The sequence below is a fragment of the Oncorhynchus kisutch genome, linkage group LG10, assembly GCF_002021735.2.
Source record: "Oncorhynchus kisutch isolate 150728-3 linkage group LG10, Okis_V2, whole genome shotgun sequence".
In the NCBI taxonomy this organism is placed as follows: domain Eukaryota; kingdom Metazoa; phylum Chordata; class Actinopteri; order Salmoniformes; family Salmonidae; genus Oncorhynchus; species Oncorhynchus kisutch.
In genome coordinates this window covers 53,114,256-53,131,939 of record NC_034183.2, presented here as the reverse complement: position 1 = coordinate 53,131,939, position 17,684 = coordinate 53,114,256, and the positions used below count along the sequence as shown (strand labels likewise).

Here is a 17,684-nt window from a genome sequence, read left to right as displayed (position 1 = left end):
GAATTCGATTTGTTCTGATGTGTGAAACTAATCCTAAAACTTTGAAAATATACTTTTTAAAATAACATATATGACCTTAATTATAGTTACTACTGCATGCACAAAATGATTAAAACAAGTGGTCAGTATTTCACAGCCTATGACGGAATGAATGAACATTACCCACATTCCAGAAGGAATTCTGATACTTGGAATGCTGTCTGGTTGCTTCTCAGATGGTATGTTCATGAAGTGCAGTATGTCCGTCAAGTGGAGTTTGTCAGAAAACACCCGCATGGAAAACAAAACTGGCAAAGTCAGCTGACAAAATAAAAAATAGGCTTCCTAGAAAATATGCTAATTTATTTATTTGGACTGATAAGTTATTGCAACAAGAGACAAATATAATGATAGGTCCTTTAATATTGCATTTGTATATTAAGTAGCCTAATGCTACTGTTGTCAGATTAAAAACAAATAGCTAACATCGTACCACCATAGACATTAAAGCCAGATTACCACAAATCTAAGCCGGAAGTGAAATAGTGACCCCTTTCATGTAAAAGGTATTCCCGGAAGATATGTTTCGTCGATGATGAAGTACTAAATAGGTGAGTTAAAGGCTCAGGACTACAGTTCTCCTTATAAAATTCAAACCAATTTCGCGTGGTCATTGTTCAGATGTGACATTTGTGTCCTATTTATTTATGTTTAATTGTAATATATTCATGAGAATGGGGTGTATACTGTGGCTATGTTGTTAGCTCGCTAATGGTAATGCTAAAGCAAGCGCTAGCACTGTTGTTTTCTCCACTTGTAATGCAAGCCTAAATCAATTAAATATCACCCCCAGTATTATATACTAATTGTACATGTGTGTACGTAAACGGAACCTGCATGTATTGCTAAACCAGTTGTACCTTGCCAGTTTCAGTTTAGCTGTCAGCTAGCTAGCTGGTTAGCTATCTACTGTAGCTAGTTAGCTATATAAGTTACCTAGTTATTGTACCGTTTTCGTACCATTTCTAATACAGTGATTTGTGTCGACTGGTTGGTCAAGTTGGTCACTTATGTAATGTGGCTTGCGGTACACAGGCCAGATCTCAGGGTTAAGTTGTTTGTCTGTAGGAGGGTAATTTAGCCTAATGTGTTCAGTCTTCAACCCCAATGCTAATTGATGCATTCTAAGCTAATCAATACTCTAAATAGGCCTTCTCAGAATCAGATAAATCAACAGCATTTATTGTTATCTCTAACAGTCCAATGTTCAAAGTAACTTGTGTTTACTTTATTAGAGGGTGGGCCGGCCATCACAGGGAAGATCAAGTCTTGTTGATTGACAACATCTATCATCTTTGCCCTTTCCGTGCATGTATGCCTTTTTACTGAAAACACTGTTGTGTTAAGTTTTCCTTGTGAGGTATTTACATTTTAATTCAATCACTTTTTGACAGGACCCCTTTTGATTTGAACAAAACCTATACATATTTGCCCATGGTAGAAGTGGTCAGGACATGCCTTTTTGGACCTGAATGCCAAAACATCCAACATCCAAAGGTGCTCAAAGTTGACCCATTTTTGCATACCCCACCATAACATTAGACATCCATATCTTCATCACTGGAAAAGATAAACAGTTGAGATTGATATAATTTAAAAGTTTACAAACAGGGTATTGGGAAATTCAGAAGATAATCAGGCAATCATTTTGTATGATCTATTGTCTAGAATAGAATGTCATTATTGATGATGATCAAATGTTATTGGTCACCTATACACATAATTGTGTATAGGGGATGAAATACCTCATCCCCATATTGTTATTTATCTTCTTGCTCTTTTGCATCCCAGTATCTCTACTTGCAAATTGTAATTATTTTGCCTCTATGGTGTATTTATTGCCTTACTTCCCTAATCTTCTACATTTGCACGCACGGTACATAGATTTTTCTATTGTGTTATTGACTGTACGTTTGTTTATGTGTAACTCTGTGTTGTTGTTTTTGTCGCACTGCTTTGCTTTATCTTGGCCAGGTGGCAGTTGTAAATGAGAACTTGTTCTCAACTGGCCTACCTGTTTAAATACAGGTGAAATAAACAAATCAAATGTATTTGTCACATACACATGGTTATCAGATGTTAATGTGAGTGTAAAGGGATAAAGAATATGTACATAAAGATATATGAATGAGTGATGGTACAGAACGGCATAGGCAAGATGGAATAGATGGTATCGAGTACAGTATATTCATATGAGATGAGTAATGTAGGGTATGTAAACATTGTATTAATTAGCATTGTTTAAAGTGACTAGTGATACATGTATTACATAAAGATGCAGAAGATGATATAGAGTACAGTATATACATATGAGATGAGTAATGCAGGGTATGTAAACATTGTATTAATTAGCATTGTTTAAAGTGACTAGTGATATATTTTTACATCAATTTCCATTATTAAAGTGGCTGGAGTTGAGTCCGTGTGTTGGCAGCAGCCACTCAATGTTAGTGGTGGCTGTTTAACCATCTGATGGCCTTGAGATAGAAGCTGTTTTTCAGTCTCTCAGTCCCTGCTTTGATGCACCTGTACTGACCTCGTCTTCTGGATGATAGCGGGGTGAACAGGCAGTGGGTCGGGTGGTTGTTGTCCTTGATGATCTTTATGGCCTTCCTGTGACATCGGGTGGTGTAGGTGTCCTGGAGGGCAGGTAGTGATGATGCGGGTGATGCGTTGTGCAGACCTCACTACCCTCTGGAGAGCCTTACGGTTGTGGGCGGAGCAGTTGCCGTACCAGGCGGTGATACAGCCCGACAGGATGCTCTCGATTGTGCATCTGTAGAAGTTTGTGAGTGCTTTTGGTGACAAGCCAAATTTCTTCAGCCTCCTGAGGTTGAAGAGGCGCTGCTCCGCCTTCTTCACGACGCTGTCTGTGGGTGGACCAATTCAGTTTGTCCGTGATGTGTACACCGAGGAACTTAACTACTACCCTCTCCACTACTGACCGTCGATGTGGATAGGGGGGTGCTCCCTCTGCTGTTTTCTGAAGTCCACAATCATCTCCTTTGTTTTGTTGACGTTGAGTGTGAGGTTATTTTCCTGACACCACTCTCCGAGGGCCCTCATCTCGTTGTTGTTGTTGGTAATCAAGCCTACCACTGTAGTGTCGTCCACAAACTTGATGATTGAGTTGGAGGCGTGCATGGGTGCATGGGTGAACAGGTAGTACAGGAGAGGGCTCAGAACGCACCCTTGTGGGGCCCCAGTGTTGAGGATCAGCGGGGTGGAGATGTTGTTACCTACCCTCACCACCTGGGGGCGGCCCGTCAGGAAGTCCAGTACCCAGTTGCACAGGGCGGGGTCGAGACCCTGGGTCTCGAGCTTGGTGACAGGTTTGGAGGGTACTATGGCGTTATATGCTGAGTAGTCGATGAACAGCATTCTCACATAGGTATTCCTCTTGTCCAGATGGGTTAGGGCAGTGTGCAGTGTGGTTGAGATTGCATCGTCTGTGGACCTATTTGGGCGGTAAGCAAATTGGAGTGGGTCTAGGGTGTCAGGTAGGATGGAGGTGATATGGTCCTTGACTTGTCTCTCAAAGCACTTTATGATGACGGAAGTGAGCGCTACGGGGCGGTAGTCGTTTAACTCCGTTACCTTAGCTTTCTTGGGAACAGGGACAATGGTGGCCCTCTTGAAGCATGTGGGAACAGCAGACTGGGATAGGGATTGATTGAATATGTCCGTAAACACCAGCCAGCCAGCTGGTCTGCGCATGCTCTGAGTTCCTAGCTCCAACAGTGCTGTAATATCTAACAATACACACAACAAGCAAATCTGAAAGTAAAAGAATGGATTTAAGAAATATAGACATTAGAACAAGCCATGTCTGAGTCCGGAGTAAAATATTGTGCATGTATGTGATGTATATGGATAGAAAATGTAGTATATCTGAAGAATACATAGGATACAATAGTATATGTACAGCAATAGTTGAATAGGATGGCCTTGACTAGAATACAGTACTGTGCATTCGGAAAGTATTCAAAGTATTCAGACCCCTTGACTATTTCCACATTTTGTTACGTTACAGCCTTGCTCTAAAATGGATTAAATATTTTTTTCCCTCATCAGTCTACACACAATACCCCCAAATTTTGCTAATGTATAAAAACAGAAATACCTTATTTACATAAGTATTCAAACCCTTTGCTATGAGACTTGAAATTGAGCTCATGTGCATCCTGTTTACATTGATCATCCTTGAGATGTTTCTACAACTTGGAGTCCACCGGACACCCTTTAAAATGAGTGGATTCAGCTATTTCAGCCATACCCGTTGCTGACCGGTGTATAAAATTGAGCACAAAGCCACACAATCTCAATAGAATAACATTGACAATAGAATGGCCTTATTGAAGAGCTCGGTGACTTTCAACATGACACTGTCATAGGATGCCACCTTTCCAACAAGTCAGTTTGTAAAATTTCTGCCCCGCTAGAGCTGCCCCAGTCAACTATAAGTGCTGTTATTGTGAAGTGTAAACGTTTAGGAGCAACAACGGCTCAGCCGCAAAGTGGTAGGCCACACAAGCTCACAGAACGGGACCACCGAGTGCTGAAGCGCGTAAAATCGTCTGTCCTTGGTTGCAACACACAAGCCTAAGATCACCATGCACAATGCCAAGCGTCAGCTGGAGTGGTGTAATGCTCGCCATTGGACTCTGGAGAAGTGGAAAAGTGTTCTCTTGAGTGATGAATCGCGCTTCACCGTCTGACGGACGAATCTGGGTTTGGCGGATGCCAGGAGAACACTACCTGCCCCAATGCATAGTGCCAACTGTAAAGTTTATTGGATGAGGAATAATGGTCTGAGGCTGTTTTGCAGTGTTCGTGCTAGGGCCCTTAGTTCCAGTGAAGGTAAATCTTAACGCTACTGCATACAATGATATTGTAGAAGATTCTGTGCTTGCAACAGTCTGGGGAATGCCCTTTCCTGTTATGCCCCCCGCACACAAAGCGAGGTCCATACAGAAATGGTTTGTTGAGATCGGTGTGGAAGAACTTGACTGGCCTGCACAGAGCCCTGACCTCAACCCTATCGAACACCTTTGTGATGAATTGGAATGCTGACTGTGAGCCAGGTCAAACGATTAGGCCTCTAACGCTCTTGTGGCTTAATGGAAGCAAGTCCCATCAGCAATGATTCAACATCTGGTGGAAAGCTTTCCCAGATTCTGTTATAGCAGTAAAGGGGGGGACCAACTCTATATTAATGCCCATAATTTTGGAATGAGATGTTCGACGAACAGTTGTCCACATACTCTTGACCATGTAGTGTATGAGAATATGAAAAAAATCGGCATTTATGTTAAAGGTTTAAAAATAACATTTTATTAAACTTTTTTTTTTCAAGAAATAGTCAAATAGTTCAACTCTAAGCTTTTAAATTATAGCAAACTCCACCGCTTTTGGCAGACCAGACCAACATGAGTTCCCCCTTATCCTTGCACTTTTACTGGCCACACTTCACCATTACTCCCTCTCTCTCTGTCGCAGGTGGATCGGCCCCTCTCTCAGTAGGAATGCCGGGCGGAGTGGACTATGGGCAGTTTGGGGGGAGCCTTCCTGCCATCGCCTCTCTGAATGCGTCCTACTCCACCACTGTATCCCTCCCCTCCCCCCACTACCTGATGGTGCCCCCTGGGGAGAAGAAGGTCATCTCGGACGTCCGTCGCACATTTTGCCTCTTTGTCACCTTTGACCTCCTCTTCATCTCACTGCTGTGGATCATCGAGCTCAATGTGAGTTCACTCATTGTCAATCTATTTCTACTCTCTCATTTAATTTATTTTATATAACCTTTATTCATCTAGGCAAATCAGTTAAGAACTAATTCTTATTTACAATGACAGCCTACCCCCTCTTAGACCGCTGTGATACAGCCTGGAATGGAACCAGGGTTTGTAGTGACGCCTCTACCACTGAGATGCAGTATCTTAGACAGCTGTGATACAGCCTGGAATGGAACCAGGGTTTGTAGTGACGCCTCTACCACTGAGATGCAGTATCTTAGACCGCTGTGATACAGCCTGGAATGGAACCAGGGTTTGTAGTGACGCCTCTACCACTGAGATGCAGTATCTTAGACCGCTGTGATACAGCCTGGAATGGAACCAGGGTTTGTAGTGACGCCTCTACCACTGAGATGCAGTATCTTAGACCGCTGTGATACAGCCTGGAATGGAACCAGGGTTTGTAGTGACGCCTCTACCACTGAGATGCAGTATCTTAGACAGCTGTGATACAGCCTGGAATGGAACCAGGGTTTGTAGTGACGCCTCTACCACTGAGATGCAGTATCTTAGACCGCTGTGATACAGCCTGGAATGGAACCAGGGTTTGTAGTGACGCCTCTACCACTGAGATGCAGTATCTTAGACCGCTGTGATACAGCCTGGAATGGAACCAGGGTTTGTAGTGACGCCTCTACCACTGAGATGCAGTATCTTAGACCGCTGTGATACAGCCTGGAATGGAACCAGGGTTTGTAGTGACGCCTCTACCACTGAGATGCAGTATCTTAGACCGCTGTGATACAGCCTGGAATGGAACCAGGGTTTGTAGTGACGCCTCTACCACTGAGATGCAGTATCTTAGACCGCTGTGATACAGCCTGGAATGGAACCAGGGTTTGTAGTGACGCCTCTACCACTGAGATGCAGTATCTTAGACCGCTGTGATACAGCCTGGAATGGAACCAGGGTTTGTAGTGACGCCTCTACCACTGAGATGCAGTATCTTAGACCGCTGTGATACAGCCTGGAATGGAACCATGGTTTGTAGTGACGCCTCTACCACTGAGATGCAGTATCTTAGACCGCTCGGGGGCACGTATTGTTGCTTTCTCTTATGTGTCTCACCTGTTGGTCTCTGCCCCTTGTTTTTGACTATTTTTCTCAGTGTCACTCTCCATACTTACTTTCACTGTTCTACATTATGCCAATTGTGTATATTGTGTGTATACCACACATTAAGATCCCATTCCTCTACAAGGTGTCGAAAGCGTTCAACTGTTGATTGTGAAAATCCCAGCAGTGTTGTAGTTCTTGACACAAACTGGTACGCCTTTTCAAAGTAGGGCTGGGCAGTATACCGTATTTTACTATATACCAGTATTTATGCACGGACGTTTGGGTTTTTACTTTACCTTCTATAAAGCTATTTGAATGTTTGGTTTGTTAAATGTGCCGTGTGTAACGTCCATTTTTATAGTTTACTCTGCTACTTGAGTCACCCTTCTCCGCTCTCTCTCTCTCTCCATGCCACTTTCAACACAGCTCTAGTCCCACCCCCTGCCACTCAAGGAGCGCATTTCTTGTTGCTTGACAACGAGACATTTTTTTTCGTTCAGTCTGCATGGTCAATGCAGCACATGCAACAATGTTGAGGACAACGATGTTGTTTCCACTTTGATCTTAATATAAATCCACAAGCGTTCTATAATTACAATATCAGTTTGTGTTTCTTACATCTGCAAACAATTCGTTTGTATTTTCTTAGCAAGTTAAGCTAAATCGTGTTAGCCACTAATGCTAATAACTTGTTAGCTGGCTAACTAGCTAATAAAAGTACTGAGTCAGGAGCAAACGTAGCTAGCTAATACAGCTTGATAGCAGTACTGGTGGAGGCTTAAATCAGCATGTTGTTTGTGCAACAGTATCTTCTAAATCAAAGAGAAATAGGCGAAGCATGAATATGTTGGCTATATGAAAAAATATTTAATGTAGCTAAAGATTATAGGGTCCCCTAGGAAACACTGAATATCACTTTGGGTCCTACACTGTCACAATAACTCGTCCATTGCATTTTCATTCGTTGTCATGTCAAACAACACTATTCAAAGTGCCCACTATTATTTATATTCTAACTACAGAATTATAATAAACATTCAATTTCCATGATTCCAAAAGTTCACCCGTGTTTTGATCTAAATCGCTATTGCAACATTTGGTTAAAAAAATATGGCCTAGTATTTTTGCCCATATCGTGGCAGTGTGGAAATTATTTTGGGTTGAAGTTTAATTGAACACTATAAAACATTCAGAATGGAGAGAGACTCATTTGAAATAATTTAGAATATATGTGTTGCCACCCTAGGGTTACGTACTACCCATAAAGCAAATTTAGAACCTTCGTTAATCAAAAACATAAAATACTGTAAAAAAAATAGTGAAAAATACCATATGATATTTTGTCCATATCGCCCAGCCCTAGTTCAAAGGCACTTAAATATTTTGTCTTGCCAATTCACCATCTGAATGGCACACATACACAATCCATGTCTCAATGCTTAAAAATCCTTCTTTAACCTGCCTCCTCCCATTCATCTACACTGATCTGAAGTGACTTCAATAAGGGATCGTAGCATTCATCTGGTCAGTCGGTCATGTGTTCTTAATGTTTTGTACATCCAGTGTATTACTCTTATCACTTTACCACTTCCTTAAAAATGTGAACAAGATTGTTAGATTCCCAGCAGAGCTGTTAACAGTTTACTTTCGGGTTATTTTCTCTCTGTGTGTCAGTTATGTTGTCTCATTATGACAGCGTTCCCTAATAATGATGTATGTATGTTATAGGAAGAGCTTGCCTCTGGCTACATGTTTTACGAATGGTTCTACTCTTGCTTTGTCCCGCTGCAGATCCAGAACTCCATTTGGCAGAGCCTTGAGCTGGAGGTTGTCAAGTACAGCTTCCAGTCCTCCTTCTTTGACATCTTTGTGAGTGTAAACGATCAAGTTATAATAATCGGTCCGAAAGTCATACGTTTGACTGAACGTACTGTCAAGGTTACTCGCATGCTGACCCTTGCCTTGATTGAAAGCTAAGTCAACATGGCCTGCTCTCATGATCACAAAAGAGTAAAACTTCCAAGTTGTCTTTTTTTCTCCACCACAGCTCCTTGCCTTGTTTCGTTTCCTGTGTCTCCAGTTGGGCTATGCTGCTCTGCGTCTGAGGCACTGGTGGGTCATTGCGGTAAGAGCGCTCCTTGAGACAGACCCGACAGACTGGTACCTAGATGGACTGATGGTCATATTTGATGTGCTGTCTGCTCTCAACCAATACCAGCTGTTGTTTTTAACAGTGTTTCATTCTTTTAGATCACCACTCTAGTGACCAGCTCCTTCCTTGTAGTCAAAGTCATTCTCTCCAATGTGAGTGCCTCCCCCTCTCCTCTTACCAGAAACCGTTTGGACTGAGCTCCACACTTGTCTCTGTTCTGAGCCACTTCACATTTTCACTTCTCTATTCAATAAGAACATGAGTATATTGTCAGTTTGTCCGCAGTTGACCTTTACTGTGTACTCAGCATGGTGGGGATTATACATTCAAATCTATTATGATCAGAGTTAAGCCTTCTGCCCTCTGTGTCGACGCGACGTGTCGACAGCCTGAAGCCACACCCCCTACCATCTCTTTGCTATTTATTCATAATGAAGGGGAACGAGACAAAGTGTTGCTTTTGTCAAGATACCTGCTCAGCGTCACGTCTTGAAAATGGCAGAAGCAGTAGTGCTTATTCAAATGCAATATGGCTTTCTACACATGTGTATGTTAGAGTACCAAATGCCACCCTTTCCTCCATAGTGCACTACTTTTGACCAGACCCTTTATGGGCCCTGGTCAAATGTAGTGTACTAAATAGGGAATAGGGTGCCATTTGGGATGTAGCCTATATATACACCACTTGTCTCAGACTGACATGTCATTCCTCACACAGCTGCTATCCCAGAATGCCTTTGGCTACGTGTTGCCCATCACATCCTTTGTGGTGGCGTGGCTGGAGACGTGGTTCCTGGACTTCAAGGTGCTCTCCATAGAGGCTGGTGATGAGAGAGGTGAGTCACAGAGACATGGATACATTTGAATGGTCCAGGACTTTCCATTGACCATGTTTGTTCTGTCATTTTGCCAGATAGCACATGAATATGCTAAATAAGGTCTGGGCCCTCAGGAAATCCCCTCAGAAGCGGGAAGTGGGTTGTATTGGACAGACAAGTAGGATGGAATGATGAGATGGTTACATTTGCAATAATGGAATGAACAAAGAGAAGAGGAAGATGTGTGGTCTTTTACTCTTCCCTTTATGGTCTCTGTCTCCCTCAGCCTACCTAGCAGCAGTGAACGCAGCGTCGGAGCGAGCTCCCATGATCTACCCTCGCGCTGTGTCTGAAGGACAGTTCTACTCTCCACCTGAATCCCTCGCAGGTACCACACGACATCTCCCTTGTAATTCTCAATGTCTTTCTCAATCTTCCTTGTCTGCCATATCTCTCTTTCTCTTTGTTTCACCTTTACGCTGTCTCTTACCTAACTGTAATATCCATTCTACCTGTCTGTGTGTGTTGTTGTATTATGATGGCCAGGGTCTGAGGAGGACCTGGATGAGGAGGGGCTGGGTCGCAGGGCAGTCTCCCCCCAGGAGAAGGCGCTGGTGAGGCAGGGTAAAGAGGCCATGGCCTTGGTGGAACAGATCCTGGCCCAGGAGGAGAACTGGAAGTTTGAGAAGAACAATGTGAGGGGCTCAAGTTCAGGGGCGTCAAACTCATTCCATGATTTTTGTAAAATTTTTTGAACCTTTATTTAACTAGACAAGTTAGTTAAGAACAAATTCTTGTTTATAATGACTGCCTAGGAACGGTGGGTTAACTGTCTTGTTCAGGGGCGGTTCGTTCCAGCAACCTTTCGGTTACTGGCCCAATGCCACTAGGCTACCTGCTGCACTGAGTGTCTGCAGGTTTGTTTTTTCACTTTCAATTTGTATACAGTTAAGACCTAGACAACCGGGTGAGGGGAGTTCCTAACTAATCAGTGACCATCATTGGTCAATCAAGTACAAGGGAGGAGCAAAAAACCTGCAGACACTTGGCCCTCCATGGAATGAGTGACACCTGTGTTCCAGTTGCTTCTAGTTAGCTACCTGTTGTTGTACGCTGTTAGTTTCTGGGTTGGACACAAGATGGTTTGATAGTGACAGATTTACTGGATGTTGCTAATATGTCGTTTTTTCTCCTTTTGTCAGGACGCGGGGGATTCTGTGTACACACTGGAGATCCCCTTCCATGGAAAGACCTTCATTCTCAAGGTACACTGTCATCACTGTTTATTTTTGTGTATGTATTTTTCTTTCATAACGTGTGGCTTGTCTGGTGTAAGTATTTAGTATATTGGGCTATATGCCTTTGGAAAGTATTCAGACCCCTTCACTTTTTCCACATTTTGTTACGTTACAGCCTTATTCTAAAATGGATTAAATACATATTTTTCCTCAGCAATCTACACACAATACCCCATAATGACAAAGCGAAAACAGGTTGTTTTGACATTTTTGCAACTGTATAAGGGAAAAAAAGAAAGAAATATGAGACTTGAAACTGAGCTCAGGTGCATCCTGTTTCCATTGATCATCCTTGAGATGTTTCTACAACTTGATTGGAGTCCACCTGTGGTCAATTCAATTGATTGGACATGATTTGGAAAGGCACACGCCTGTCTGTATAAGGTCCCACAGTTGACAGTGCATGTCAGAGCAAAAACCAAGCCATGAGGTCAAAGGAATTGACCATAGAGCTCCGAGACAGAATTATGTCAAGGACCTCAGACTGGGGCAAAGGTTCACCTTCCAACAGGACATCGGCCCTAAGCACACAGTCAGGACGACTACAGCTCGGCATTCAACACCATAGTACCCTCCAAGCTCGTCATCAAGCTCGAGACCCTGGGTCTCGACCCCGCCCTGTGCAACTGGGTACTGGACTTCCTGACGGGCCGCCCCCAGGTGGTGAGGGTAGGCAACAACATCTCCTCCCCGCTGATCCTCAACACTGGGGCCCCACAAGGGTGCGTTCTGAGCCCTCTCCTGTACTCCCTGTTCACCCACGACTGCGTGGCCACGCACGCCTCCAACTCAATCATCAAGTTTGCGGACGACACAACAGTGGTAGGCTTGATTACCAACAACGACGAGACGGCCTACAGGGAGGAGGTGAGGGCCCTCGGAGTGTGGTGTCAGGAAAATAACCTCACACTCAACGTCAACAAAACTAAGGAGATGATTGTGGACTTCAGGAAACAGCAGAGGGAACACCCCCCCCATCCACATCGATGGAACAGTAGTGGAGAGGGTAGCAAGTTTTAAGTTCCTCGGCATACACATCACATACAAACTGAATTGGTCCACTCACACAGACAGCATCGTGAGGAAGGCGCAGCAGCGCCTCTTCAACCTCAGGAGGCTGAAGAAATTCGGCTTGTCACCAAAAGCACTCACAAACTTCTACAGATGCACAATCGAGAGCATCCTGGCGGACTGTATCACCGCCTGGTATGGCAACTGCACCGCCCTCAACCGTAAGGCTCTCCAGAGGGTAGTGAGGTCTGCACAACGCATCACCGGGGGCAAACTACCTGCCCTCCAGGACACCTACACCACCCGATGCTACAGGAAGGCCATAAAGATCATCAAGGACATCAACCACCCGAGCCAATGCCTGTTCACCCCGCTGTCATCCAGAAGGCGAGGTCAGTACAGGTGCATCAAAGCTGGGACCGAGAGACTGAAAAACAGCTTCTATCTCAAGGCCATCAGACTGTTAAACAGCCACCACTAACATTGAGTGGCTACTGCCAACACACTGTCAATGCCACTGACTCTACTCCAGCAACTTTAATCATGGGAATTGATGGGAAATGATGTAAATATATCACTAGCCACTTTAAACAATGCTACCTTATATAATGTTACTTACCCTACATTATTCATCTCATATGCATACGTAGATACTGTACTCTATATCATCGACTGAATCCTTATGTAATACATGTATCACTAGCCACTTTAACTATGCCACTTGGTTTACATACTCATCTCATATGTATATACTGTACTCGATATCATCTACCGTATCTTGCCTATGCTGCTCTGTACCATCACTCATTCATATATCCTTATGTACATATTCTTTATCCCCTTACACTGTGTATAAGACAGTAGTTTTTTTTGGAATTGTTAGTTAGATCACTTGTTCGTTATTACTGCATTGTCGGAACTAGAAGCACAAGCATTTCGCTACACTCGCATTAACATCTGCTAACCATGTGTATGTGACAAATAAATTTGATTTGATTTGAGGACAAACAGGAGTAGCTTCAGGACAAGTCTCTGAATGTCCTTGAGTGGCCCAGCCAGAGCTCAGACTGGAACCTGATCAGACTTCTCTGGAGAGACCAGAAAATGTCTATGCAGCAACGCTCCCCATCCAACCCGACAGAGCTTGAGAGGATCTCCAGAGAAGAATGGGAGAGACTCCCCAAATACAGATGTTCCAAGCTTGTAGCGTCATACCCAAGAAGACTCGAGGCTGTAATCACTGCTAAAGGTGCTTCAACAAAGTACTGAGTGAAGGGTCTGAATACTTATGTAAATGTGATATTTCAGTAAAAAATAAATACATTGCTTTGGTATTGTGTGTAGATTGATGAGGGGGAAAAAACGATTTAATCAATTTTAGAACAAGGCTGTAACAATGTGGAACAAGTCAGGGGGTTTGAATACTTTCTGAAGGCACTGTATATCGTATATTCAAGGTCTTCCTAGACTGTTTGATAGGTTTTGTGTTTTGTCTGTCCCAGGCCTTCATGCAGTGTCCTGCAGAGCTGGTGTACCAGGAGGTGATCTTACAGCCAGAGAAGATGGCCCAGTGGAACAAAACCATTTCTGGTTGCCAGGTAACCTGCACTATCCTCTCCTCTTTTTCTCATCAGACAAACAGGCTTAACCTAGTACAGTGAACCTACTGTGTAAACTGTTTTGTTTTTGATTCAGATCAGTTGTTGTGGCCCATACGATGCCAAAGGCTGACATTGCTCTCCATTTGTTCCTTTAGATCCTCCAGAGGGTGGATGACAACACCCTGGTGTCGTACGATATCTCTTCCGGGGCAGCAGGGGGGGTAGTGTCTGCCAGGTAAAGCAACACAACATGGACTACCTCGAATATGGAGTCATCCTGTTCCCTATGTAGTGCACTAATTTGGACCAGGGCCCGCATAGGACTCTGGTCAAAATTAGTACATTCTATAGGGTGCCATTTTATATAGGGTGCCAGCCCTCGTCCATGTTTTGAATGTAAAAGTAATTCATGTCCTTGTATCCCTCAGGGACTTTGTGAATGTGAGGCGGGTGGAACGCAAACGAGACTGCTACGTCTCCGCTGGCATGGCAACCGACCACGACGCCAAGCCTCCGCACAGTCGCTATGTCAGGTCTGGCCTTGCCTCTAGACAGCCTCATTTCACTGGAAACAACACTGAAAGCAGATCATGTCAACCAGACCATTCATGCTAGTTAATTAGCCAACGTGTGGTACTACCCTCCCTCTCCTCTAACTCTCTCTTCTCCTCCCTACCATCCATCCCTCTCTCTCTTCTCTTCCCTAGAGGTGAGAATGGTCCAGGAGGGTTTGTGGTCCTGAAGTCCAGCAGTAACCCCTCGGTCTGTACCTTTATCTGGGTGCTCAACACAGACCTCAAGGTAAGAACAGACTGTTGAGGATGGTTTGTGTGTGCATGTTGCTTTGATGTATAGTCAGTGGGCTGGAGAAGCAGTACATGTCTGATCTTGTTTTGTTTTAGGGTCGACTGCCCCGCTACCTTATCCACCAGAGTCTGGCTGCCACCATGTTTGAGTTTATGGCCCATCTACGCCAGCGCATCCGTGACCTACGGTCCACTCGCTAGATGCCCTCTCACTTACTTCCTGTCGGGAAGCTAGATGCTTGCAACCCACAGCGCCACCGCAGGTTTGGTGGTGTCACTGCAGATTTATGGGAACACCTACAGTTGGAAGTGCACTTGAGATTATGGTGGATATCAAACTTACTTAGACTAGAGGAAGGTCAACAGCATAGAGAATGGGAGACTGGTGTGTCTGTACTTTCACCTGTCTTTTAGACGTGAGGAGGTCTGGGACTGTCAAGAGATGTTCCTCCTCTCCCATGGACTCCATGTTGTTTTTAAACATAGTTACACACGTTTTTATGTAACTTTTCTGCTGTTTCTCTCACTGATGCCAGTGCTGGCTGCATCTCCCTCCAGCCAAGAAGTCTAACAGTATTGAACGTGTAATGGAGGGCAGACTAGGACTACGCTTGATGAGACTTGATGAAGACCACTAACTCTGAGCCTTATTCTACCGCACATTTATGTTAGCCATTGACTGGCTGTTATGCTTTTTTCTTGTTGTTTTTCCACTGTCTTCACTGTCATTCTTTGGTAACCTGGGAAACCGCTACACATGACCACATCATAAACAAAAATGTAACTGTTGGAACACAATGAACCCACAGGGTGTCCCTTTTGTCCTCGTTGACCCTCACTGCACTGTGATCCATTGAAGCTCACTGTAGGAGTGCTGTAGTCCTCCGGCCACTAGAGGGCGACACCACCACAGATCTACTAACAATAGGAGACAACCTACTTAATGGAGCTCAAGATGCGTGGTTGTGATGACTTATCAGTCGCTCATGGGTTCATAAAGAGTTTCAGATACTCTTCTGTGCCAAGCCTTTAGTGGCCTTTTTAGGTAGAGGGAATCCAACTGCCCTTAATGATGGTTGATCTAAATTGTAACTGTATCGCAGCCTTCTGAGATAAGCCTTGACTGCAGACATACTGTAGATGGAGAAGTGGCAGTAAATGAATTATGTGATTCTTTATGTTAAACATGTATCATTGTGGTGGATGCAATATTGAAATTGGCTATAATCAGAGTTCTGATTCTCTGTATCTAATAAACATATGACAGTTCCTCAATGGCAAAGCATGCTGCTTTGCATATCACAACCTTCAGCTATCAGCCTGCTGTGTGCATGGCGATGCAGTACTGAATGTCTGGTGTGTCAGGTCATTGAACATTATGCTTGTGAGAACTCATGTTCCCCTCTAATGCCTTGCAGTCCTGTAAAAATACAAGTCGGACTTGTTCTGTTTTGGGCTCCACTCTATTTTAGGGCCCTAGTTATTAACAGGCTTAGCTACATCGTTATTGTATCAGAACAGAAACAAAACATGTTGAACAAAGAAACAAAATGTTTTTAAAAAAAATGTATGGGCTGTCTGAAAGTGAAAATATGGTCTTTGATTTCCATGATGAAGAAAAAAAGTCTGAAGATAATGTGAACAGGTTGCCATCTGTGTGAGTGGGAGTTTCACACATAAACCAGTTCTGTAAATCTCTTAACTAATAATTGGGCTGAGAAAGCTGTTGGTTGGTTTGGTGCCTTTGTCACAGTGACAGAAATGGGCATATAGTGTCACTGTGACCACACTTTAACTGTTAGGACTTATCTATTACTAGAATATCACTTGTTTGCTAAAGGTATGTGTTGCAAAGGTTGCTTTATTTTCAGTTTGGTATGTTTTAATTTCTATGATTGTTCTAATGTTTTGAAATCATACAAACTGCTGATCGTTTACAAAAAAATGTGTCAATTTACGATCGTCTTCAAATATTTTACCAGGATACTGAATTGTATTTTTTTTAACAGAAGATTAGCCCGCCTTGAATCTCTAATAAAATGTTGAAAATAGTTATTGATGAAACATCCTGACTCCCATTTCTCAGCCTTTCCAGTAAACCAACCCCTCAACCCTGTAACACAAACTGTCCAAGATGCCTGGTTGAGTAGGTTATCCTGTAGGCCTACATAGAAAAGCCTGATTTACAAAATGTACACTTGTGATATTAGGAGGGACTCCTCTGATAAGGATAATTTCACAGGGAACGTGACACAAACCACTGAGTGTTTGTTAACTGAGTAGATACAGGCAACACACAGGGTTTTGTCCATTAGGTGCCAAACTGAACAAAATGGACTGGAACATGGACTACCTGGACTTGTCCTCTGCAACCTTTGGGTTGCTAGATGTTCACGTTATATGGCCGGGACAACCACACTACTTTTTCTATTTTTTATTTTTTTGCCTTAAGTAACCTTGGGTGTTATGTAACCGTACCAAATGTAACACGTCATACTAATATGAGTATCCCGGATTTACGTTTACTGTCTTACGCCTAGTCTATGAGACCAGGCTGTCCAATAAGAAACACTTATTGTTTTAAAAAGTGTCCTATTGCATTCCCTAATGAACATGGTCACGCTCCATTTCTCAGTCTCCCTCTTTCTCACCCTGTCTACCATTTGCATGGCTCTCTGCGCTCGTGCTTGAGGCTGTGTTTATATCATGATTATAACACTGACTAAAGTTGGCATCTCATGGGAGCTTTCCATTAACATTTACACTACAATCTATGATGTCCTTTTTTTGCCTTTTGGATGAGTGTGGAATATAAGATAATTTTGTGAACCAAGTGTACCTTTAGTCCAGGATTTTTTTTTAAATAGGTCCATTCTGCGTGGATAGAATCTAAGTCTTTTTATAATAGGAGAACTGATTATCTTGTTTACTGATGAAACGGTTCTCTGATATATTTGCTATTTTACCATTTCCACTACGTGTAGAATACACCAGGTTATTGGCCTAGGGGCCATTTTACTTTGAAGAAGCTTGTTTTGTTTAAATATGTAGCCTTTTTTCGTATGTAGAGTGTGTGGTTTTAAATGGATGGCTGAAGGAGATAAG

General features: G+C 43.3%; 1 protein-coding gene across 1 annotated transcript; it reads left to right on the top strand.

Annotated features, from left to right (window-relative positions):
- Window positions 1-477: 477 nt before the first annotated feature.
- Window positions 478-16,634, top strand: LOC109898408 (stAR-related lipid transfer protein 3). Its single transcript, XM_020493373.2, has 14 exons — window positions 478-590; window positions 5,539-5,783; window positions 8,685-8,762; window positions 8,941-9,018; window positions 9,144-9,197; window positions 9,764-9,881; window positions 10,150-10,251; window positions 10,410-10,558; window positions 11,066-11,128; window positions 13,675-13,770; window positions 13,929-14,008; window positions 14,202-14,306; window positions 14,481-14,574; window positions 14,676-16,634. The coding sequence occupies exons 2-14, from the start codon at window positions 5,565-5,567 to the stop codon at window positions 14,778-14,780; spliced, it is 1,341 nt and encodes a 446-aa protein (XP_020348962.1). The 5' UTR covers window positions 478-590; window positions 5,539-5,564; the 3' UTR covers window positions 14,781-16,634.
- Window positions 16,635-17,684: the final 1,050 nt, after the last annotated feature.